The sequence below is a fragment of the Vombatus ursinus genome, unplaced genomic scaffold (assembly GCF_900497805.2).
Source record: "Vombatus ursinus unplaced genomic scaffold, bare-nosed wombat genome assembly UNPS02014797.1, whole genome shotgun sequence".
Lineage (NCBI taxonomy): Eukaryota > Metazoa > Chordata > Mammalia > Diprotodontia > Vombatidae > Vombatus > Vombatus ursinus.
In genome coordinates this window covers 6,421,481-6,445,250 of record NW_020954575.1, presented here as the reverse complement: position 1 = coordinate 6,445,250, position 23,770 = coordinate 6,421,481, and the positions used below count along the sequence as shown (strand labels likewise).

The 23,770-nt window shown below is 43.4% G+C and overlaps 1 protein-coding gene and 1 long non-coding RNA gene across 2 annotated transcripts in view; both read right to left on the bottom strand.

Annotated features, from left to right (window-relative positions):
• The window catches only part of CUEDC1 (CUE domain containing 1), a 33,097-nt gene extending 18,621 nt beyond the window's left edge, over window positions 1–14,476 (bottom strand). Inside the window, exons 1-2 of the mRNA XM_027870501.1 lie at window positions 14,132–14,476; window positions 8,068–8,195 (exon numbers count right to left, since the gene is read on the bottom strand). Of these exons, the coding sequence (XP_027726302.1) occupies window positions 8,068–8,195; window positions 14,132–14,428 (425 nt within the window). The 5' untranslated portion in view covers window positions 14,429–14,476. The remainder of the gene's footprint in view (window positions 1–8,067; window positions 8,196–14,131) is intronic.
• A 22-nt stretch (window positions 14,477–14,498) lies between these two features.
• LOC114049263 overlaps window positions 14,499–23,770 on the bottom strand; it is an 88,341-nt gene continuing 79,069 nt past the window's right edge. Inside the window, exon 4 of the long non-coding RNA XR_003569846.1 lies at window positions 14,499–14,781. This is a non-coding gene — a long non-coding RNA (uncharacterized LOC114049263). The remainder of the gene's footprint in view (window positions 14,782–23,770) is intronic.

Here is a 23,770-nt window from a genome sequence, read left to right as displayed (position 1 = left end):
GGCTCTAATGGGATGATGTACATTTCCCACTCAGCTGCATTCCTTTGGATTTCTCCATCATGTCAATGTGCCAGATACCTTCCCTTTCCTCCTCTACTTTTCCAGCTTCCTCTTGTGTCTTCTCTTTCCCCCATTAGATTGTAAGCTCCTTGAGAGCAGGGACTATCTTTTTCGTGTGTGTGTGTGTGTGTGTGTGTGTGTGTGTGTGTGTATATACATATATATGCATGTATATATATACATATACATATATATATATATATATATTCCCCAGCACTTTAACACAGTGCTTGGCACATAGCAAGTGCTCAATGTTTACTTATTGAAACATGAAAGTACATTAAGATTGCAAGGAATTATTATTACTCTTCATGCCAAAAAGGAGTGGAGAGAGATTCTATGTCATATTAATCTGGAAAAATAAGGAAGTGGGTTAGTTTACCCAAAGGCAGAGGTTAAAGAGGCAAAGCTGTTTGAATGGAGTGGTTTTATGTCCCACCCCTGAAAATAGGCAGGAACCAGTGCTGCCCTTGCCCCTTGATGATGCCCAGGAACAGCAGGTACTACTGGTACTTCCAGTACCAGTAGAGACGCAGGTACTTTCCTCAGGGTAAAGGGAAGCCAGGGGGCTCTGCCAAGGGTGAGAACTAACCCTCTCTAATCTGTGGACTAGGAGACATTCCTTTCTATACTTCCTTTGTGGCCTGCAGGACGGGCCCCCATGGCTCCCACAAGACATATGGTTTGCTGAATAAGGGAAATGACACAAGGACAAACCAGCCTCGATGTTGGGGGCAGGGGGGAAAAGAGTGTTCATTTCCTCAGCCTGGTTTTGATTTCCCCTACCTCCTCCCTTGGAGAGTGACTCTTCCATTGGAAAAAAGCTTTCCCTGGGTATCTCTCATCTTGGAAGAGGCTTCTTTTCCCTTTCACAAGGTCAGAGATTTAGAGCTGATGGAGATCTCAGAGATTATGTAATCCAATCCCTTATTTTACAGATGGGGAAACTAAGGCCCAGGGAAGTTAAGTGACTACTTGCCCAAGGTGATAAGGTAGTTAGCCTCAGAGATAGGATTTGAACCCAGACCCAAAGTTCTTTCCATGTACGACAGAGCGAGCATAGGAGAATTATCTGGTTCATTTGATGCTAGGCACACTGAACAAACACTCAAGGGCTCGGAAATGTTAGAACTGGAGAGCGCTTTGTTGTTGTCGTTGAGTCGTTTTCAGTCGTGCCCAACTCTCTGTGACCCCATTTGAGGTTTTCTTGGCAAAGATACTAGAGTGGTTTGTCAATTCCTTTTCCAGCTCATTTTACAGATGAGGAAATTGAGGTAGACAGGGTTAAACGACTTGCCCAAGGTCACACAACTAGTAAGTACCTAAGACCAGATTTGAACTCAGGTCTTCCTCCCAGCGCTCTATCCACTGCACCGCCTAGCGGAGAACTTTATTGACCATTAAATCCAAGTCCTTAATTTCATGGAGAAGGCAACCGAGAGCTGGAGGAAGCAACTTCTCCCAGCTAGTTAGTGACAAAACTGAGACTAGAACCTGGTCATCTCGGTCCAGTACTTTCTTCTCTACAACATAAGAGACCAGGTGGCCAGTTGGCCAGATTGTCGGATCTATGTGCAAATACTAATTTAGGCACTTACTTTGTGTATGACTCTGGTCAAGTCACTTAACCTGTATATACCTGTTTCTTCATCTGTAAAATGAGGATAATTAGCATGTATTCACGGGGTTTTTGTAAGAGTCAAATGAAATAATATATGTAAAACAATCTGTAAACCTTAAAGCTATATGAACATCTACTGTAATTATTATTATAAAATTATTACTACATTTTGGTGGATTGGTCTCCTCTGAAATCCCCTGTCAACCCCCAGGCTGGAAGTCAAGTCCTCTGTGTGATGTGCTGATGTCCTTTGGGTTCAGGATAGGAGAGGTAGAAGGAATTATCCACCTATCCCTCTCTGCCACATATGCCTTCCATTTCCTTCACGTCAGTGTTCTCATCTGTTAAATGTGTCTACAGCCCAGCCCGATCCCACAGCTGATCCAGCCAAGAATCAGAGCCAAAAGTCCCAGAGTTGTTTATGCAGGACAGTGAGCAGTCCCCCCACTGGAGGCTGACAAGAGGGTCACTGGGAAGGGCAGAGACCTATCTACCAGAGGTCAGACGAGGCTCAGGCCTCAGCCACAAGCTCCACCCACCGCTTCCTTTGAGTTCTTGGGGGTGGGGGGACAGTCAGGAAGCCCTACCCTAGTTTACTGGCACCTTGAGGAGCCAAGTTCAGCTCATAAGCCAGTGAGCTGGGGCCCTGGAGTAACTAGAGTCTCAAAAATCAGCTCTGGTCTGAATGGAATGTCAAAAATGAACTAAGAAGGGGGTGGAGGAGGAATGCCAAGACTGTAATTTCACCAGGAAAACTCCAGGCAGCCAAGACAAAACATTTTTTCCCTTTATAACAATGCTTGATTCCATAGATCTGTCGTTTGCAGCATTACTTTGAGATAAAGGCCGTCAGTAAACCTGTATTTATGCACTTAATATTTTCCCCCATCCCCCTCCCAAGTTAAACTGTAAGCTCTTTGGGGACAGGGCCTATGTCTGATACATCCTTATATGCCCAGCTCCTGGTACTTCATCATCTCTGTTTGGCATTCAGAACCCTTCATTACCTAGCCCACCACCACCTTTCCAGTCTTCTTACACCGTATTGCTCCCCCCCACCCCCATCCCCATCCCCACTCCCACATACTCTTGGATGCACTGACACCAACCTCCTGGCTGTTCCTCAAACAAGACACTCCATCTCTTGAGTTGAAGCATTTACTCTTCCCGTCCCCCATGCCCAGAAGGTTCTCCCTCCTTTTCTCTGCCTCCTGGCTTCCGTGGCTTCCTTCCAGTCCCAGCTAAAATCCCACCTCTTACAGGAAGCCTTTCCCAATCCTCCTTAATTCTAGTGCCTTGCCTCTGGTGGTCATTTCTGGTCTATCTTGCATGTAGCTTGCATGTAGTCCATTAGCAGACTGTGAGCCCCTTGAGAACCGGGGGCTATCCTTGGCCTTTTTTCATACCATCAAGTGGTTTTGCTCACTGCCTGGTACATAGTAGGTCCTTAATAACCTGATAATGACTGACTGACTGACTTGAGATCATTTAATAAAGTAATGCCAAACCCTCCCACTTATGTTCTAGAATGAGTCACACTTAAAATAATGAAACAGGAAGGGACTTCAGAGATCATCTGAATAGTCTAATTGAATCAACAAACAGACCCAGAGAAGGAAACCAACTTGCCCAGAATCACAGAGAAAATTAGTGGCAAATGGAGGACTAGAACCCAGCTCCCCAGACTTCCTGTCCAGTGCCATTTAATCAATGAAGGCAGCTGAGTGGTGTGGTAGACAGGAATGCTGGGCCAGGAGTCATGAACACCTTGAGTTCAAATCCTGCCTCAACCACTTATTAGCTGTGTGACCCATGGCAAGTCACTTAACCGCTGTCTACCTCAGTTTCCTCAACTGTAAAATGGGGATAAAAAAACACCACCTGTCTCCAAGCGTTGTTGTGAGGACCAAATGAAATAATAACTGTAAAGTGCTTAGCATAGTGCCTGGCATAGTAAGCACTATATAAATGTTAGCTATTACTAATCAACAAACACTTATTAGGCACCCGCTATGTGCCAAGTACTATGCCAAGTACTGGGTATTCAAAGACAAAATTGAAATAGTCCCTGCCTTCGGGGAATTTACATTCTCTCTGGGAAATGATATGTACACATATAAGTATATGCAAAGTCAGTAGAAGGTAATTTTGAAGAAGGCTCTAGCAGTTGTGGGAATCAGTAATAATTAGTCTCCTGTTATTTGTTGCTGAGTCATTTTTCAGTCGTGTCCCACTCTTTGTGACCCCATTAGGGATTTTCTTGGCAAAGATACTGGTGTGATTTGTCATTTCCTTTTCCAGATCATTTTACAGATGAGAAAAGTGAGGCAAACAGGGTGAAGTGACTTTCCCAGAGTCACACAGTTAGTAAGTGTCCAAGGCTGGATTTGATCTCAAGCCTTCCTGATTCCAGGCCCAGCACTCTATTCATTGAGCCTTCTAGCTGCCCAAGTTTCCCGTATAATCCTATGTAATTTATTTTACGCATTTAAAAACATCATTTGGAGAAAAGTCCATAGGTTTCCATAGATTTTGTGACCATAACACACAAAAAGATGAAAACCAGTTTTTCTTAACTGCCCCCTCTGAAGAAAACTTAAGAGACAACTGCTTCAGCAAAGCAGCTGGCTATAAGAGTCACAGAAAAGTCTTTAGTGCTTCTGTATGTTACTAACAAAAACGAGGAATAGGAGATTGAAGCAGCCACAGCATTTAAAGCAACAACAACCTTCATTCATTTGTGGGGGGGAGTGTAAACACAACCTAAACAGAGGCAAAAAACTCAACCAGAAGCCCTCTTAGCAGTTCCAGTCTTAATTTCCAAGGCTCATGGACTCATGGCTGTGGTGCTGGGAGGGACCTCCGAGGTCATTTCAGTAGCAGCAGCAGGAATATTGGAATGTTGGGTTCAGAAAGAAAAGTTAGCTGGAGTGGAAGGCTTGGAGAGGAGTCCCCAATGGCGGCTTACAGGTGCATTAAATAGATTTAGGGGGGAAATGGCCATGACATTCCCAAAGAAATGGCTCAAAAGATCCAGAAGCAAACAATGGCAACTGTTCAAAAGTCTACTCGGGCCTCTTTGAAGAAAGCGCCCATCCTGTAATCACATTGCCACCATTCACTAAAGTAAACATCAAGTCTTTGCTGAGGTTCTAAACAAACAAATTTACATGTTTATACCTAGGAGAGGCAGCATGGGAGATGGGAGAGAGCTGCCCTTAAAGTTAAGAAGACTCGGGTTCCAGTCCTCCCTCTAATGTCGAGGTTCTCAATGTGTGGTCCTTTGACCTCTGGGGGTCCCTGAGACCTTTTCACAGGGTCCTAGAGGTCAAAGCTATTTTCATAATAATACTCAGATGCTATTTGCCTATTAAAATACTTCCCCCTTTTCCAACTACATATCTATGTGAGGCCAGATTTTCTTTATATACTTTAACCAAAACAACATTATCTCAACAGATGGAATGCAGCAGCAGATGAGGATCCAGCTGTCTTCCATTAAGCCAGGCATTAAAGAGATTTGCAAAAGTATGTAAAACAGTGCCACTCTTCTCACTGATTGTGTTTTGGAAAATCGTTATTTTTCATTAAAATGCTATTTATATTAACATGTAATGGGTTTATTGTTTTTAAATGAATTAATAAATTTTTAAATACATCATTTTAATTTCTATTGCAGCAAATATTGATAGATATGTTGTTGTTGTTGTTCAGTTGTGTCTGACTCTTTGTGACCGCATTTGGGGGTTTTCTTAGCAAAAGGTTTGCCATTTCCTTCTCCAGCTCATTTGACAGATGAGGAAACTGAGGCAAACCAGGTTAAGTGACTGGCCCAGGGTCACACAGGTAGTAAGTGTCTGAGGCCAGATTTCAACTCATGAAGATGAGGCTCCCTGCTTCGAAGTCCGGTGCCCTATCCACTACACCACCTAGCTGCCCTTTTTTGACATGTAACCCACATAAACAAAAGCTCTTTGTGGTCCTCAATCATTTTTAGCTGTAAAGGGGTCCTAAGAACAAAAAATTTGAGACCAGCTCAACAGGCTGTGTGACTTGGGGCAGATTACTTAACCTCTCAGTGCCCCAAGCAACTCCTTAAGATTTGAAGTTGAAGAGAAGGTGTCTGCATTAATGGAGCACATTTCTTTACCTGGGAGTTCCCCAAACCAATGAAATCACAGGTGCCTATCTCTCTACCTGAGCTTAGTAATTACCTGCCATTATATTTATCTAGGATATTTTATTATACTGACTGAAATTGCAGGTAGTTCTTTCAACAGTTACGTGAATGAATGTACCCACTTTCAAGTTCTTTGGTATTAATTAAGCCAATTAAGTGTACTTACTTTCGAGTTCTTTGGTATTAATGATGATGTTTCATTTTTTCTTTCTCTATGAACAGCAGGATTTAGTTGAATTTCTTCCCGTCCCGCCCAAAAAAAATAAAGAACAGAAAAGACGGACAACATACCCCGGCTTTGCGAATAGCAGCTTCAGTTTCTACAAAGCATGGAGAGCCCCTGAGGAGCAAAAGCAGGGCACTCACCCTGAGCTCAAGTGCACAGATTGTGGGCCCAGCCTGAAGGCCAGAAAGCTAGATGAGGGCTCCAACTCCCATTTGTCTCTTCTAGGGACCCATAGAAGAATCCTTGCTACTCCCACAGGAACTTCAAAATGCTCTTTCTAGCCTGCCTCTGATCTATGTATCTATGAACTATGTAACATTGGGTAAGTAACTTAACCTCCACGGGCCTCAGTTTCCCCATCAGTAAAAAAAGAATGGGCTTATGTGACCTCTGTGCTTCCTTCCAACTCTAGATCTATGATCCTATTTGTGGTCTCCCCCCAAGCCCGAGCTCAAGCGCATGCTCGAGTATACACACACACACACACACACACACACACACACACACACACACACACACACACACACACTCACCTTGTCTATTCTGGCTATTCTGGGATTCCCTAGGACTTTACAAAGGAATCATTTGGCAAGGATTAGACCATCCTCCATTAATACCCCTACCTCTGGTGACCATTTAAAAGGCTTCAGCTACTTTGGGACAAAAATTTACTCCTGTTCCCTAGTGATTCTATAATAGAATGCTCGGCCCGGAAAATACAGTCATTTGTGGTGTCTGACCTCCCCACCGAACTCTGTCAACAAGTTGATTAGTTCCATATTCCCAAACTGTGGAAGAGTTTTGGTCTGGAAGAGGCCTTGAAAGACCTTCTAAGTTCATCTCACTGCCTTCCAGTGACTCGCTGGAGAGATAGCGAGCTAACTTTCCTTTCTTTAAAAGTCATGGCAGTCATGAGCTTTTAGCATTGGACTGGACCTTAGAGACTATATTCTGCAATTGCCTCATTTGACAGAGAAGGAAACTGAGGCCCAGTGAAATGACTTGCCTAAGATCTCATATGTGTCAGAACCAGAAACCTAGCCCAGGTCTTTTGACTTTAAAGGAGCCCCTTCACACTGAACTGTCCTGTGGTGCCCACCCTTATTCCCCTATTCCTCCATGACCTACTTCTCCCTTTCAGAGCTTGGACTGCCAACATTCAGGTTTTAAAGGCTCCTTCCCAATCTATCCTTGCCTCTCTAATAATAATAGTAGTAGCTAAGACTTATATAGTACTTACTATGTACCAGGCACTATGCTAAGTGCTTTATACATCCTCACAACAACCCTGGGAGGTAGGTGCTATTATTATATCCATTTTACAGATGAGCAAAACTGAGGCAGATGGCGATGAAGTGACTTGCCCAGGGTCACACAGCTTACTTAGCAAGTGTCTGAGGCCACATTTGAACTCAGATCTTCCTGCTCTCTATCCACTGTACCACCCAGCTGCCACCCAATTCTCCTTTCCATTCTATTCTTCACAAATCTACTAAGTCAGTATTCCTAAAATACAGGTCTAACCACATCACCTTCTTGCTGAAAATGCACCTGTGACTTTTTGCCTCTAGCATAAAATACAAAGTCCTGTTTGGCATTCAAAGTTCTCTACAGTCTGGCCCCAGCCTACATTTCCAGACTTACTGTATATCACTCTCCTTCACACACACTACATTCCAGCCACGCTGGCTGCCAACCCAGCACCCAGTAGGACTGCAGTCTGTCAGGAGAAGGCAGAACAATGGTGAGGAGGTGGGGCAGGGAATAGTCCTCCTGGCCTCCATTACACACACACTCCAGCATCTCACCTAGTCTTCCTTGATTCCCAACTTGAATTCCCTCCGCTAGAGCTGAAATCCATCCTTTCTTGTTCTTGTTAGAACCAGCCACTATGATGCTACCAGAGAATTGTCCTTTGTTCCTGGCCACATTGGTTCATCCCACCTACAGCCAATGTGAGAAGACAAAATACATTCTTACCTGGGAGGTGGGGTTGGGGGAGCCAGGGGATAAGGCCTGTCAAACATGTGCATGTGGTAGGCAGGAGGTGAATACACTGGTGGCGGCTCTTCGTCAGAGCTATCTGGTTCCAACGTCCGTTCCAAAATCTAAACCAGTGAGCAAAATAAGATGATACAGTAATAATACCATCAATTTTTGCATTAAAATAGCACTTTAAGTGGTTCCACATCTGGTGATGTGTTCCAGTGAAAAGGACATTGATTCTAGAGTCAGAAGCCCTGGGTTCAGGTGCTGCCTCTGATACTCGCCAACTGCATGATGTAGGCGATTCATTTAACCTCCTGGACCTGTTTTTTCATATATACAATAAGAGGGTTGGACTAGATGACTTCTCAGATCTCTTCAGGCTCTATCAAAGGTCTAACTATTTTGTCTTTTTCTTGACAACAACTCCAATGAGACAGGAACACCAAGGATTATCAGCCCCTCACCTTTAGCAATGAGGAAACTCGAGGCCTAGGAAGGGGGGTAGGGAAGGACTTGCTCGAAGTCAATTAGCAAGTCACCAAAACAAGGTCTTGGTCTAAAAATATAGGATCTAACTCCCTGCCCCACTTATCCATGACACCCCATTTTTACTAGGTTGGCAAAGGCTGGGCAGAGGGCAGAGGGCTCAGATTCCTCCAATGGAGGCCATGTCAACTTCTGAGAACTGGGAAGAAAAGATGAGGAGAGAGGCCAAGGGCTGGAACCTATAGGAAGGGAGGGTCAAGCTTTCTTGACCTTCCATCCCTACAGATTCTCTTCACTTTGGGTGGCAGAGAAGGTGGTTTCCAAGTATTGGCAAGCATTATCTAGTCCCATGGGAGGAAATTTGTGACTGAAAAAAATCTCTACATAGATACTCCAACCACAGTATGCACAATTAGCCTCATTCTCTCTTCCCCTCCCTAGCTTGGATTTTTCTCGGTAATTCTGGTCCCTCTTTGCTGGAGAAAATAGCCAAGGATCCTCCCAAGTATCCCCAGGAAATGAGAAAATCGGGCAAAGGGGATCACCCAACATATCATCTCCTAAAGGGGATTCTGAAACGCCTTGTTGAGGGGCACCTTGGTATGGCTTTCCCCTCTCCAAATATGGGTCCCGTGTGTCATCTTGTATATACCAATCTTTATACATCATCATAATAGCTAGTGCTTAAGGTTTGTGAAGTGTTTCTATCTCATTTTATCCTCACAACACTCCTGGGAGGTAGGTGTTGTTATTATTACCTTCATTTTACAGATGGGGAAATGGAGGCTGAAAGAGGTTAAACATTCTTGCCCAAGGTCACACAGTTAGTAAGTATCTGAGGCAGGATTTTCAAACTCAGGGCTTCCTAACTCCATGTCCAAAATTCTATCTACTGTGCCACCTCAGTCTCCCCCATTAGAATGTAAGTTCTTGAAAGGCAAGGGCTCTTTCTGCCTTTGTTTTTAGCAGTTGCTGACATACAGTAAGCACTCTGTAAAGTTCTGGTTTCTAGTCTTTGCTCTGCCATTTAGTAGGTACGCAATCATGGCCAAGACATTCAACTTCTCAACTGGTTTCCCTTATCTGTATTAGTGTGTGTGTGTGTGTGTGTTTGTGATAATCATTGTATTACCCACCCTCCTGTACAGGATCACTGGAAGGAAAGTAAGTACATTGCAAACTGAAAGACACTGAATGAATCTAAGGTGTTAAGGTCCTAAGTTCTAATGCTGCTTTTTTTTTTGCTTTTTTCTTTTTCTTTTCTTTTCTTTTCTTTTTTTTTTTTTTGACTAGGCAATGGGGTTAAGTGACTTGCCCAGGGTCACCCAGCTAGTAAGTGTTATGTGTCTGAGGCTGGATTTGAACTCAGGTCCTCCTGAATCCAGGGCCAATGCTCTAGGCACTGCGCCACCTTGCTGCCCCTTCTAATGATATTTTTACCTGGTTTACTCCCTAAAGCTACCTACTGACCATCTCAGCTTCTGCCTTTGCAAGATCAGTCTGGCCATGGGTCGTGGGAGCCTGAGAACGGGGGCAGACTGGATTTTCTTTGTGGGGGGTGATGTGGATAGGGACAGGATTTCCTAAACACAGTGCTGAGTCCTGCTGTGAAACATACACAAAGGTCCACAGCATTCGAGAACACTCTCTCTCTCTCTCTCTCTCTCTCTCTCTCTCTCTCTCTCTCTCTCATATATGATAGTGCCTATGGATATGCAACACTGGCTGTCCCATGGAATGCACCAACATTTTTCCTTCGAGACAGAAACTATTTGCACAGCTGTTTTCACAAGCAAGAATGAACTTGACCACTTAGCTGGCCAGGTCTGCTCCATGCCAATATTTTAAGAAGGGGAGGGGTTGGACCATCAGTAGCTGCTGGCTTCCCACACATCTTGCCCTCTTTGGTCTCAGAGTCATCAGGATAGGTCAGGATGATAAACTGAGCCATGAGTCCACTCATAGGAGAACACCCCCACCCCTTTCTTCCTTTGTAAATGAACTACCTACCTGGGACAGCTCCTTTTGGGGGCCAGTTTGCTTTTGTTTGCCCTGGGGATCAGGGGGTCAGGAAGCTGCTTATTCCCATCCCCCCATCATCGCCACCCCCAGAAAGCTGAGCCTCTCTTGCCCTTCCTCAGAAAGGCTGATGAACTAGACTCCTCCTCCTAAAGGAACCTAGCCAGGATCAGATTGTGCTCTCTAAAGGACTGGTAGCTTTGAAGCTGCAATCAGATTCTCTCTCCCAGGGCCTCCAGCCTGAGGGCTCCTGAGCTTATTAGTATCACTCATTCCCAGAGCAGCAGAAAACAGATGCTCCTACCAGAGGGGCCTAAGCCCTGGCCCCGATTTGGAGGAGAAGCGAACGAGAAACCATAAGAGCTCCAGCAGCACTCCTACGGCCAATGCTAATCCGGCTCCCATCTCTGGAATCCCCCTGCCTCCCTCCCTGGAGCAATATGTTTATTCTTCTGGTTCAAAAATGTGCTGAAGCTTTTGGCTTTGCAACCTTCTTGTTTAACTCAGCGTGAGTGATAAATGGATGCCAGATGCTCTAGGATGGCTTGTTTTTCTGTCGTTTGCCTGACAGGTGATATTTTTCAATGGCAAGGATACCCCACAGCCCAGTACACCATCCATCAGCCCCTGGGGGAAGGGAGGGAGGCTTACAGTCAGCAGTTATTGTCATTCCAGCTGCTGCTAATAAATTTACTGAAGGACTCTGAGCTGGCTCAGTAGATCCAGGCCAACTAATGGACACAGAGGAGAGCTGGGAAGTGATGGGGTGGGGGGAGAGCATCAAAGGATGGGAGCAGAGGGGGAGCTTTGCTGAGAAGGTGGGGCACAGAGCCCATTCATTCAAGTAGAGCAAAAAATCTTAGGACAAGTAGAAAGCACAGCCAGGCCTAGCCTCTCCCACTTTCTCATCATGCTAGGTTATTCTATGCATCATTAATAGGACAAAGGTCACTGTGGGAAGGTCTGGAAGATATTTTATGGGATGGGGGGAAAAAAGAAAGAAATATGACCCTATCTACTCAGCTAAGTTAAAATAAATCAATATTGCGGAAATTGTCAGATTAGAGTGAGAAGCACCTTTCAAAATCAACATAGTAAATGATACCTAGCCTTTCGCTTTGCACATAGTCAACATCTGATACGTGTTGATTGAATTAAGTTGAATTCTCTCTCTCTCTCTCTCTCTCTCTCTCTCACACACACACACACACACACACACACACACACACACACACCTCTCCACAAAGAATAGTGTGCTTCTGACTTGGAGCCAGTGGGACGATGGAAAGAACATGGGGTTCAAATCCCACCTATAATGCTTATTACTTGTGTGACCCCGAGCACCTCCATCTCCTCATCTTTAAAATGAAGGTGTTGGACTAGATGACATCTTGCGTCTCTGCCTGTTCAAGATCTTTGATGTGGCCCCCTAAACTGGGGGGCATTTTTGATAGCAAGCAAGGGTGTCCCTAGGGAAGCAGGGAAAGGGACTCTGGAAAACTTTTATTCACAGTGGGCAGAGCAATGCAAAAAAAGACCTCCAGAAACGGTGAGACTTAGTTCTTGTCCACCAGAAGCTTAGGGTCATAGACCTGGCACTGAAACGGACCTTAGGGATCACTTAATCCAACCAACCTCATCTTATAGGGAAGGAAATTGAGTCCTAGAGAAGGAAGTGACTCGTCCAAAGTTAGAGGGACAGGAAATAGGTGCCTAAAACAGAAACTGAACCCAGGTCCTTTGCTTCCCAACCTAGCCATCTCTCCATTACACCAAGGGGCGAAGTTTAGTTTGTAATCTAATTGAGGAGATAAGACTCCAGATAAATAACCACTGCAGAAGACAGTAAACAGAAAGTAGGCAGCATAGGAGCAGTCTAGTTTTCAAAATTCAAAAGAATTCAAAAATTCAAGAATTCAAAAGAAGGAGGCAGTACCATGGGATAGAAGGATCATGGAGGAGGTGACCTTTGAGCTAACCCTGGAGGAATTAGAAGGATTTTGATAAGTCTAGAGACTGTGGCTATATGTTTTTAAGGGAAAGAAGAATGAATGATTAAGAGAGAAAAGCTGAAAAGGGATAGTAGGTGAACCAGTTTGGCTGGAGCAGATGGATTAAACAGGGAAACAGTGGGAGATAAGGCAGAAAAAATAAGCTGGGAATTGATTGTGGCAGGCCTTGAATGTCGAACTAATGGGGTTCAGACTTTGTTCTATAAGCAAGAGGGAGCCGTGGAAATTTTGGAGCAGAGATTGAGGTGTTTTTTAAAAAACCTAGAGAAGATAGGAAGAGGAAGAGAGATTTTGGAGGTGGTGCTAGCTAAAAGGTGATCATAACAGTCCAGACACAAGTTAATGAGGGCCTGAATTTGAGTGGTAATGGGAGGAATAGGAGAGACGGGCATAGATCAGGGGACAGAGACACTGTGAAGGAAGAACTATCGGGACTAGACAATTGACTGGAAAGGGTTAGGGAGAAGGATAAGATGGAGAACAAGGAAGGGCAAAATATCACCAAGCACCTGGAATTGAGGGGAAAATATAGGGAACCCAGAACCTTTCTCAAAGGGCAGGAAGCCTGGAACCTCCAGAAAAGCCCTGAGGAGCACTGGAAGGGAGGTTAAGAGCAGAAATGCTAAACTCTAGCTACTATGGTCAAAAGTCACCTCCACCAGGGAGCCTTCCCTAATTAAACCTACCGAGTGCCAGCCACTTCACCCACGTCCAGAGCAAGGCAGCTAATCATGGAAAACCCTTTGCAAGCCTTAACATGCTCTACACATATTAGCTACTATTATTACAGCTGTTAGGGCCCTTTCCCACCTCCCTGAAGTTAACGTTGGATTTACTGTGCACATATTCTGTTTTGCTATCTCTGTGCTCAAGTTATCTCCCTGAATAGAATGTAAGTTCTGTGAGAGCAGGTATCATTATTTTTGTCTTCATGTCCCTGGTGCCTAACACAGTGCCCAGCCAGTAACAATGTTTGTTTCATTGAACTGACTAGCTCGTACTACATCCATTTTCATTCGTTTAGGCATTCTTTGTATCCTGGAATTGTTTCCCACGTTTCTGTGTCTTATCTTAATGCTTTATACTATGCATTTTTCAAGCAGGGGTCTCTGTCTACAATGGGTGCACTGTATGTGTTACTGATCACTTGGCTGATATACAGTGTGAAAAGGTGGGACCCTGATGGAGAGGTATATGACTTTTGCTTCATGTATTTTTAAAAGATAATAATTCTGTATTTAAGTTTAAAATACATAAATAAATAAATAATAATAATAAGCATCTTTCCTCACAACAACCTTGTGAGACAGGTAGGAGCACAAGTATTAGCCCCATTTTCAGGTAAGGAAACCGAGACTCGGGGAAGCTTGGCTTGCCCGTGGTCACACAGCTAATAAGTTTCAGAGTCAAGGTCTGAATCCAGGTCTCTTGACTCTAGACATCTACACGCTGCACTGATTTAGGTATGTTTTCTTCTTTTTTTTTTTTTTAAACAGAGCTAGTGTGTCCAACCGAGGTGCACAGGCTAGCCCCCTCACCTCAGGAGGGATGCTGTCGTCTGAGTCCGAGCTGTCATCATAACTGCTCCCGTCCAGATTCATCTGCAGCAGCTGGTCAATGGTGGCATCAACGGCGCCGTTGTTGGCACGTAGCACGCACTCAATGATGTCATAGTCCATGTTGGGGAACATGGTCTTGAAGTCCTCCATGGCCTGGTTGAACTCCAGGCGCCGGACTTGCCGGGCAGGCCGGCTATTGTTGAGCTCCTGGGCCGAGGCGCTCCCCCCACCCCGGGACCCACCATTGCTGCTGCTCCTACGGAACAGGCTTGTCATTTTGCAGAACTGTTTTGGGAAAATGTTTCAACCTGGCGCCAAAATCGATTCCCCCCCAGCCCACCCACCCCTTCCCCCCACCTCCACTGCTGCCACCCCCCACTGCTCTGAAATTTCACTCCCTCACCACCTGGGATGGGGAGGTGGGAGCAGGGCAGGGGGGGGTGGCGGGGCCTTCTGGTCAAGAGGCTAAGTGGTCATGCTGCGAACTGTTCCTCAGGGAGTTGTCCTCGGTGTTTGGCGTCATCCAGTCCTGAGGAGGGGATGGGGAGAGGTAGGATTATCCAATGATGCCTTGACTGTCAGCCTGAATGTTGAGACATGTTTAACCTGAACCTGATGATGTTTTCCACCTAGAACAGAAAGAGAATATAAGTCAGGAGTGGAGAGTAGGCAATAATACTGATGTTAATGATAATATAACATGATCAGCCTATTGGAATTCATTTTTTCCTCCAAAGATGTCAGATTAGACCTGCCATTTTCATATCTGAGAAGTAGATTTGTTTCTTTTTTTTTTTTTTTTGGTGAGGCAATTGGGGTTAAGTGACTTGCCCAGGGTCACACAGCTAGTACCTGTCAAGTGTCTGGTCTGAGGCCGGATTTGAAATCAGGTCCTTCTGACTTCAGGGCTGGTGCTCTATCCACTGCGCCATCTAGCTGCCCCGAATTTGTTTCTAAGAAATATTGGGGGAGGGATTCACTGACAAAAACTCATAGGAAAACCGGACAAAAGTCTGGCAGAAATTCGATTTAGACCAACACCTCACAGCATACACCAGTATGAGTTCCAAATGGATATGCGACCTAAATACATACAGTCACATAATAAACACATTAGAGGAGCAAGGAAGAAATTACCTTAACAGATCTATGGATAGGGAAAGAGTTCATGAGTAAACAAGTGATAGAATCACTAACTATAACTTGAAGATGGAATTGCTAACTATAACTTGGGAGTTCTCAGCCTGATGATAAAGAGAAAGTCCTCACTCTCAAAAGAACTCCGAGTTCATTTAGGTAAATGGACAAACAACAGACAGAATTACCCAAGATAAAATGAACAATTTTGATTCTGTAAAATTTAAAAGTTTTTGCAGAAATAAATCCAATGTACTAAAAATTAGAAGGAAAACAGGTACCGGAGGAAATCTGTGCTATAAGTTTCTCTGATAAAGGTCTCATTTCCAAGATATATATGGAAATTGATATCAGATTAAGAGCTATTCTTCAGTATCAAAGAATTTCTATGGAATACTAAAATAATCTATGTATCTTGTTTTGAAAATTAAGCTGATGATGGGGCAGCTAGGTGGCGAAGTGGATAGAGCTCCAGTCTTGGAGTCAGGAGGACCTGAGTTCAAATGTGACCTCAGACACGTAACACTTACTAGCTGTGTGACCCTGGGCAAGTCACTTAACCCCATTGCCTAGCTAAAAAAAAAAAAGAAAGAAAAAAGAAAATTAAGCTGATGAAGTCAGACTAAACTGAATTTTCATCACATTACAGACTTAAAAGCTAGAAGAGGACTTAGAAAGTAATTAGTCCAACCCCCTTATCTTCCACTTGAGCAAACAGAGGCCCAGACAAATAAGTGATTTGGCCAAGGTCACAGATTCAAATAGAAGTGGCAGAGCTAGGATTTGAATACAGTTCCTCTGGCTCATAAGTTCAATATTCTTTGCCCTACAACATACTGCCTCTGATATGATCCACCCTTCTGTGAATGTCTGATCTGTTATAATCTGTATATTTTCTTTCTTTTTTTTTTTGACTAGGCAATGGGGTTAAGTGACTTACCCAGGATCACACAGCTAGTAAGTGTTATGTGTCTGAGGCCAGATTTGAACTCAGGTCCTCCTGACTTCAGGGCCGGTGCTCTATCCACTGCACCACCTGGCTGCCCCATTAATCTGTATATGTGTATATTAATCTATGCTCTAGATTAGCCATAACCATTTTGGGTATCTTGGATGTTTTTTTCCCTGCCATCCGGCTGCACTGTGGGCCTCTGTGACCCAAATGTCAGTTGGTGAGTGCCCAGAACTCACATTAACAGCAGTTAAAACAAAACATGATTAGGGAATGCAAATCTTCAACAAGAAGGCACAGTGCCCGATACATAGTAGGTGCCCAATAGTGCCTATTGATTGGTTGGCATGTTCTGACATGATAAAATGGGAAAAGTATTGACTCTGGGGTTCAAAATCCCGTCTCTGATGCATACTACTTTTGTGACTGTGGGCAACATCTCTGAGCCTAAGTTTCCTCATTTGTAAAATGAGAGCATTAGATCAGAAGATTTCTGAGTTCCTCTCTGCTCTAGAACTAAGACTTCTAGAGTCTCCCTGCCCAAACTCTCTTCCTCAAGTGCAGGTAACGGAGATCTGGTTGCAACTAGAATTTCAAAAACCTAATTTAAAAAACTTGAGTTACACCCTTAGAATAAATAGTGATTCCTTGACTCCAAGGGACTTGGGAGTTGGTCTTTCTCTCAAATAATGTCCTAAACATGAGGAGACAAGTGGAAACCTGTTTCACTTTCACAGGAGGTGGGTTAATCATCTAAGCATTTATTTTATACAGAAGTGTTTGCAGTGGGAGCAAATCGATATAATGGCCTGGCTTCTTCTTTCTCATTCCCACCCCTAGATTTTGAAGATTAAATATAAACCTTTGCCTAGGTTTGCCGATGAAGTCTGATGAAGCCTGAGGCTGTAAGGGTCAGTGTAAAATGATATCCCCAGGCAATGACCTGAGTACCTCCAGGAAGGGCTTAGTTACATGCTGCAAGATAGTAAATACACATCTTGGTATCCTCTCCCACACACACTCATACACACACATCACACACTCCCTTCACCTCTAGCAGTCAACACACAGATGAATCTCAGTAAATATTTGCTGAATGAATGAATGAATGTGACAAAAATGTGTAACAGGCTCAACCATCCACAAGCCTTCTGGAATGGATACAGAAGCTTTAATGTAAGTAGAGAGGACCATACTATCTGATCTGGCCTGTCCCTGTACAAGGGAGTTAAAAGAGAAAAAGGATGATGGCTGAAACCCTCCAAATGAGCAGGAAAGGATAAGGGAAAGAGAGGGGACTGGGAGTCAGGAGATCTGAGTTCTAGCTCCAGCTCTGCTCTTACCTAGTTGTGGTAACTTTAAATAATAATAATAATAGCTAACATTTATATGGCACCTACTATATGCCAAGCACTTTACAAATATTATCTCATTTGATCTTCTCAACAACCCTGGGAGGTAGGTACTGTTTTTATCCCCAATTTACAGATGAGGAAACTGAGCCAAACAGAGGCTGAGTGACTTGCCAAGGTTATACAGCTAGTAAGTGTCTGAGGCTGGATTTGAACTCAGGTCTTCCTGACCCCAGACCCAGTACTCTAGCCACTGTGCCACCAGCTTTATCCACTGCACCTCAGTTTGCTCCTCTGTAAAAAGAGGGGTTGGACTAGAGCAGGGGTGGGGAACCTGTGACCTTGAGGCCACATGTGGCCCTCTAGGTCCTCAAGTGTGGCCCTTTGACTGAATCCAAACTCCACAGAACATTGTTCTGGGGCCACATGTTCCCCCCACCCCTGGATTAAAGAATTCCTAGAAAAGGAGGTTCCCTTCATTTCTCATCTTCTGTAGTTCTATTCCAAGAGGGTCATTATATCATCATAGATTCATGTTTTCATGTACATTTGACTGGGTCTAAAACAAGGGTTCTTAACCTGGGGTCCATGGACCCCAAAATTTCAGGGGCTCCATGAAATTGGACAGGGGAAAATTATATCTTTATTTTCACTAACCTTTGGTTTCCTTGATAATCCTATTTTATGCACTTTAAAATATTTTGAGGAAGGATCCATAGACTTCACCAGACTTGCCAAAGCAGGGAGAGGTGCCATGATAAAATAAAATTTAACAACCTCATCATTGGTCTAAAAGGATATATAGGTGAATGTTTTTTAAAAAATCTTATTGTTAGCAATATCTTATTTTTATAACACCTTCATTTCCCAATGTAGCTTTCCCTCCTCTCCTGTTCAGCAAGCCATCCCTTATCAAAAAGATTTAAAAAGGGATGGGGGAAGCAGTTCATCAAAAACCAACCAATGCAACAACTATAGCCCCCACCTCTGCAAAGAAGTGAGTGGAGAGTTGTATTTCCCAACTCTTGGTCATTATAATGTAGATAAGAAATTGGAAAAAAAAAACTTGAAAAGATGACTCTTCCCTATCCCAGCACTTCAGCATTAGTGTGATTTTCTCTAGCTCTAGTACCCTTCTCCCTAAAATATACATGTGTGTATATGTGTATACACATATACATATGTATATATACACATATGTGGGTGTGTTGACACATATATTTGTGTGTACATGTACATTTGTGTAAATATATGTATATATGTATATACCTGGACATGTATATACATTTATATGTATTTGTTTTTTCCTCTTATATAATGTAAGCTCCTTCAGGGCGGGGGCTGTCATTGGGTTTTTGTATCTATCTCCAGTACTTAATACAGTGTCTGGCATTCAGTGAGTGCTTAATAAATGCTTGCTGATTGATTGTCATGTGTCCTCCCCCACCACAGCACTGAATGTCTGAAGGATTGTCACTAGAGACTGGGACCCCAGTCCTTCAAGGTTAAGGATCTTGCCCCTAGGACCAACAATAATAAAAATAGCTAAATAAAGCTATTTTTGTTATGTTTACAGTAGGTGCTTAATATATATTTGTTATATGAATTCTGCCTTGGGCACCCCTAATACACAAATATTTACTAAGCACATAAAGGCACTGTGCTAAGTGCTTTGGTGAGCATACCAAGTTGGGTATAAGATTTGTTATCTTAAAATACAAAACTAATCTCTTGCGGAAGGTTTGTCTATAGATGACTTTTAACTGTCCCTCCTTACACACACACACACACACACACACACACACACACACACACCCCTCCCTCCTGCCTCCCCCACCAGGAAATTGCCAAAACCGACATCAAGACAGCTTTAGATTCTATTCAGGCTCCAAAAGATAATGTCTTTGTCCGGAAACCACGGTCAGAGCAGCTGTGTTCAGGTCAGGCTCAGAGAGGGCTCAAATTCTGGGCTCTTACTGAGCTTCTTCCATCAGAGAAGGAGCCTTGCCAGGGCCAGCCCTGTGGCTCAGCTCTGCCACTATGCATGCATATAAATCATGCTTGAGAGTTATGGTCCTTATGCTAATGGACTTAGGCAGGCAGTAAAGCTGTCTGTAGCCTTCTCGCCCCAGGTAATTTAATAAAAGAGATGGAGCAGCTTTCAGTGCCCCACACAGTCCCCCTAGAGTGAAGAGCCAAGACTCTCCCCCCTTCCTTCCCCATCCAGGAGGGATGACATCAGCTGTACACATCTGCGGAGCCCTCCCTGAACCCTTTCCCCTGGTGGGTCTACCAAACCCTGCCACTTGGACCATTCCGATGAAGATCCAGGGAGCTTCAACATAGGAGACTGGGGAGGCCTGGGTAGGACACCTTCGCTATGCAAAGGGGCCACCTTTTGCAGGGTATAGCCTATCCCAAGGCTGCTAACAGATCTAGATGTCTGGGCAATAGTCTCGCCCAGGAGCCTGGATTCCCTTCCTGCCCCGGATACAGATACTACCCAGCCTGCATCCTTTGGTCCCCCTGCCAAACCAAACATCCCAGGGCCTTTCAGGAACATCCAGCATCTAGTGCAGTCAATGATCATGACCAAAGGAAAGTAGGGTTAAGGGACAAGCTGGGATACTTGGGACTAAAGAAACTTTAGGGAGTCACTTCAAAGAATTCTACAATATTGGAGCCAGGAGTAAGTAGCCTTGGAGATGCTCCAGGCAGCAATTACCCAACAAGTATTTATTAAACCCCTCCAGTAAACCATGACAGCTCCAAATTTATAGTGCTCTAAAATTGCAAAATGCTTTCTTCACAGTCATTCTCTGATGAAAGGATCATTACGACGATTGTAGAAATGTGGAAACTGAGGCTCAAAGGATGTTTTGTTATCACAGGGGATACAAATAGCTCAGCAAGACAGGCCCTATTCTCACAGAACTCACAATTTAATAAAGGGACACAATACCTAGAAGAGGTGACAGCATAGTAAAGCAACTTGTTCCTGGTCCCATGTTGGTTTTTATTTATTTGTTTGTTTTTGGTTTTTATTTGTTTGTTTGTTTTTAATTTAATTTTTAATTTTGAACTTAAATACCAAAAAAAGAGCATTTCCACATATACACCCAGAACACAAAAAAGAACTGTTTATGAAAACATGAATACTACTATGAAACAATTTCATCCTAATTTTTAAAAGTATATAATAAATAATAAATTATTTTCAAGCTGTACTGCTTATCTACAGAGCACTTTTTAAAAATCAATCAACATAACAAGAGAAATGCAAATTAAAACAATTCAGAGGTTCCATCTCATATCTTACAGATAGACAAAGCTGACAAAAAAAAAAAAGGAAAATGACAAATGCTGGCAGGGCTGTGGGAAAACTGGTACATTAATGCATTGTTGGTGGAACTGTGAATTGGTCCAGTCATTATGGAAAGCAATTTGAAACTATGGCCAGAAAGTCACTAAACTGTACATATACCCTTTGACTCTGCCATACCACTTACCAGGTCTATACCCCAAAGAGATCAAGGAAAGAAGAAAAGAGCCCTTATGTACAAAAGAAGTTATAGCCCTTTTTATTGTGGTGGCAAAAAATTGGAAACTCAGGAGGTACCCATCAATTGGGAAACACCTGAACAAGTTGAGATATATGAATGTGATGGAATACTATTGTGCTAGAAGAAATAATGAAGGAGATGGTTTCAGAGAAACCTGGGAAGATTTGAATGAACTGATGCAGAAAGAAGTAAGCAGAAGCAAGAGAACAATTTATACAATAATAATAATGTTATAAAGACAAACAACTTTCAAGACTGAGGAATAGTGAACAATACAATGACCAACCACAATTACAGGGGAGTCATGAAAAAAAGAAAAAAAAAAACAAAAACAGGCTACGCACCTCCTGATAGATAGGTAATGGACTCAGAGCACAGACTGAGACATATTTTTTTTTTAATATGGTGAATTCAGGAATTTGTTTTGCTCGACTATACACATTTAAACCAGGGGTTTTCTTTTTCTTGCTTTCTGGGAGGTGGGGAGGGGAAGGGAAGGGAAGGCAGAATAGAGAGAAGGCAGTTGTCGTGAAATAAAATAACATTCTTTTTTTATTTTAAAAGTCAATCAATAAGCATTTATTAAGCACTCATGTGCCAGGCAGTATCCTAAGAACTGGACTTTTTGCAAGACTGTAAAACACTCCTTGGGTAATAGTGTGAATTATAGCTTAGGACAAGGACCAGTGCTTATCTAAGCTATTTACCTTACCCTGACTATCACCACCAGCATACCTTAGGTCAGGGGTGGGGAAACTATGTTCTCAAGGCCGCTGATTTGTTCTGTGAAATTTGGATGCAGTCAAGGGGTTGCACTTGCGGACCTAGGGGGCCACACATGGCTTCAAGACCTCAGGTTCCCCACCCCTGCCCTACGTATTTAATAAATATTTGCTAAATCAATAAAAAATAGTATTTGATTTACAAAATTCAATTTCTATATACCTTTTCAATAGTTCATTTTATCATAATAAAATTAGCATGCTTGTGATTAGCTACTAATTGCTATCCATAAGGACCTTGGGGTTTGGGTTGGTTTTTTTTTTTGACCAGTCCCTTTAAATAACCTTAACACCTTTAATAACACCTCAAAAGCAGGACCTGAGACCTGTGCCCAGGGCATGGCTACAGGGCTAAAGGAGAATGCCCAAGGAGAAAGGGAGAAGGTAGAGAAGGTCACAAGACTTTTTTCCTGAGGTTTTCCCAGCTCAACTGAAAAGGTAGTGACATAGAAATAACCACCACCTTGAGCAGCTTAATCATCTTCTCAATCTCAATTTTCCTCACCTGCAAAATGGAGGCAAAAATGCAGAGTCCCTACCTCTGGGTGGTTGTGAGACTCAGATGAAGTAATGGATGTAAACATGCTATGTCCAGCATCAGTTATCATCATCATCATTATAATTATTATTATTACATAAACGAGAGTGCTATGATCCCCCAAAGTCCTTGGTTGAGAAGAATGAAGACCAAGGATGCTGAAAACAGAGGACAGAGGAGCAGAGATTCTAGACGAGCCCCCCGGGTCACACACTCAAGGATCCCTGGGTACAGTTCTGTTGACACTCTAGCAGAGAAAACACAGAGCCAGCCAATAATCTTGGAAGGGACCAATGGCTTGGTCTCGAGGCAGGGAGATGAAGGAGATAACTTTTGCTTCTGTATGCCTTAACAGTTTGCTGGAGCCACCATACTTCTAAAAAGGAGGTCAGACCTGGGAATCTTTGGAGATCAGCTCTGTCTCACAACTGGTTATCTATCCCTGGGGTGTAGAGTATCCACACCATGCCTGGGATAAGGGTTTGGATCTAAGGATGAGAGACAGTTTCCAAGGGCTAACCATAATGATAAACCTTTGGAAAGCGGCTGTCTGCTTTTCAAAACATCCAACCAGCCTCTCTCCTGGCCTCGCAACAACCCCCTCAGAAAATGACACTGCTGGTAGGCATTACTACCTTCACTAGCATAAGAAGATGAAAGAGATTATGATTTGTATCCCCCAAGGGCAGCTAGGTGGTACAATGGTTAGAGCCTGGGCCTGGAATCAGGAAGGCTCTTCTTCTGAGTTCAGATCTGACTTCCAACACTTACAAGCTGTGTAGCCTTGAGCAAGTCACTTAACCTTGTTTGCTTCAGCTCTCTCATCTATAAAATGAGAAGGAAATGGCAAACCACTCCAGTATTTTTGCCAAGAAAACCCCAAATGGGGTCATGAAGAGTTGGACACAACTGGACAACTATTTGCCAGGCACCTTGCTAAGCACTGTTTACAAATATTATCTCATTTGGTCCTCACAACAACTCTGTGATGTAGGTGCTATTATCCCTATTTTACAGTTGAGGAAGCTAAGACAGAGGTTAAATGACTTGCCTAGGGTCCCACATATAGTAAGCATCTGAGGCTAGATTTTAACTCAGGGTTTTCTCACTCCAGGCCCAAAGCTCTATCCACTGAACCACCAGCTGCAAAAGAAAAGAGACCCAGAGGCCTTCAGTATATGTAGGGCTCATAAGTGGTACGACTAGAACTAGAACCTGGGTCTTTAGCCAATGTAACTGGGTGCTGGACCCTCTTCCCCAAACAAATCTGATCCCTCCATCCCAAGAGAAGTCA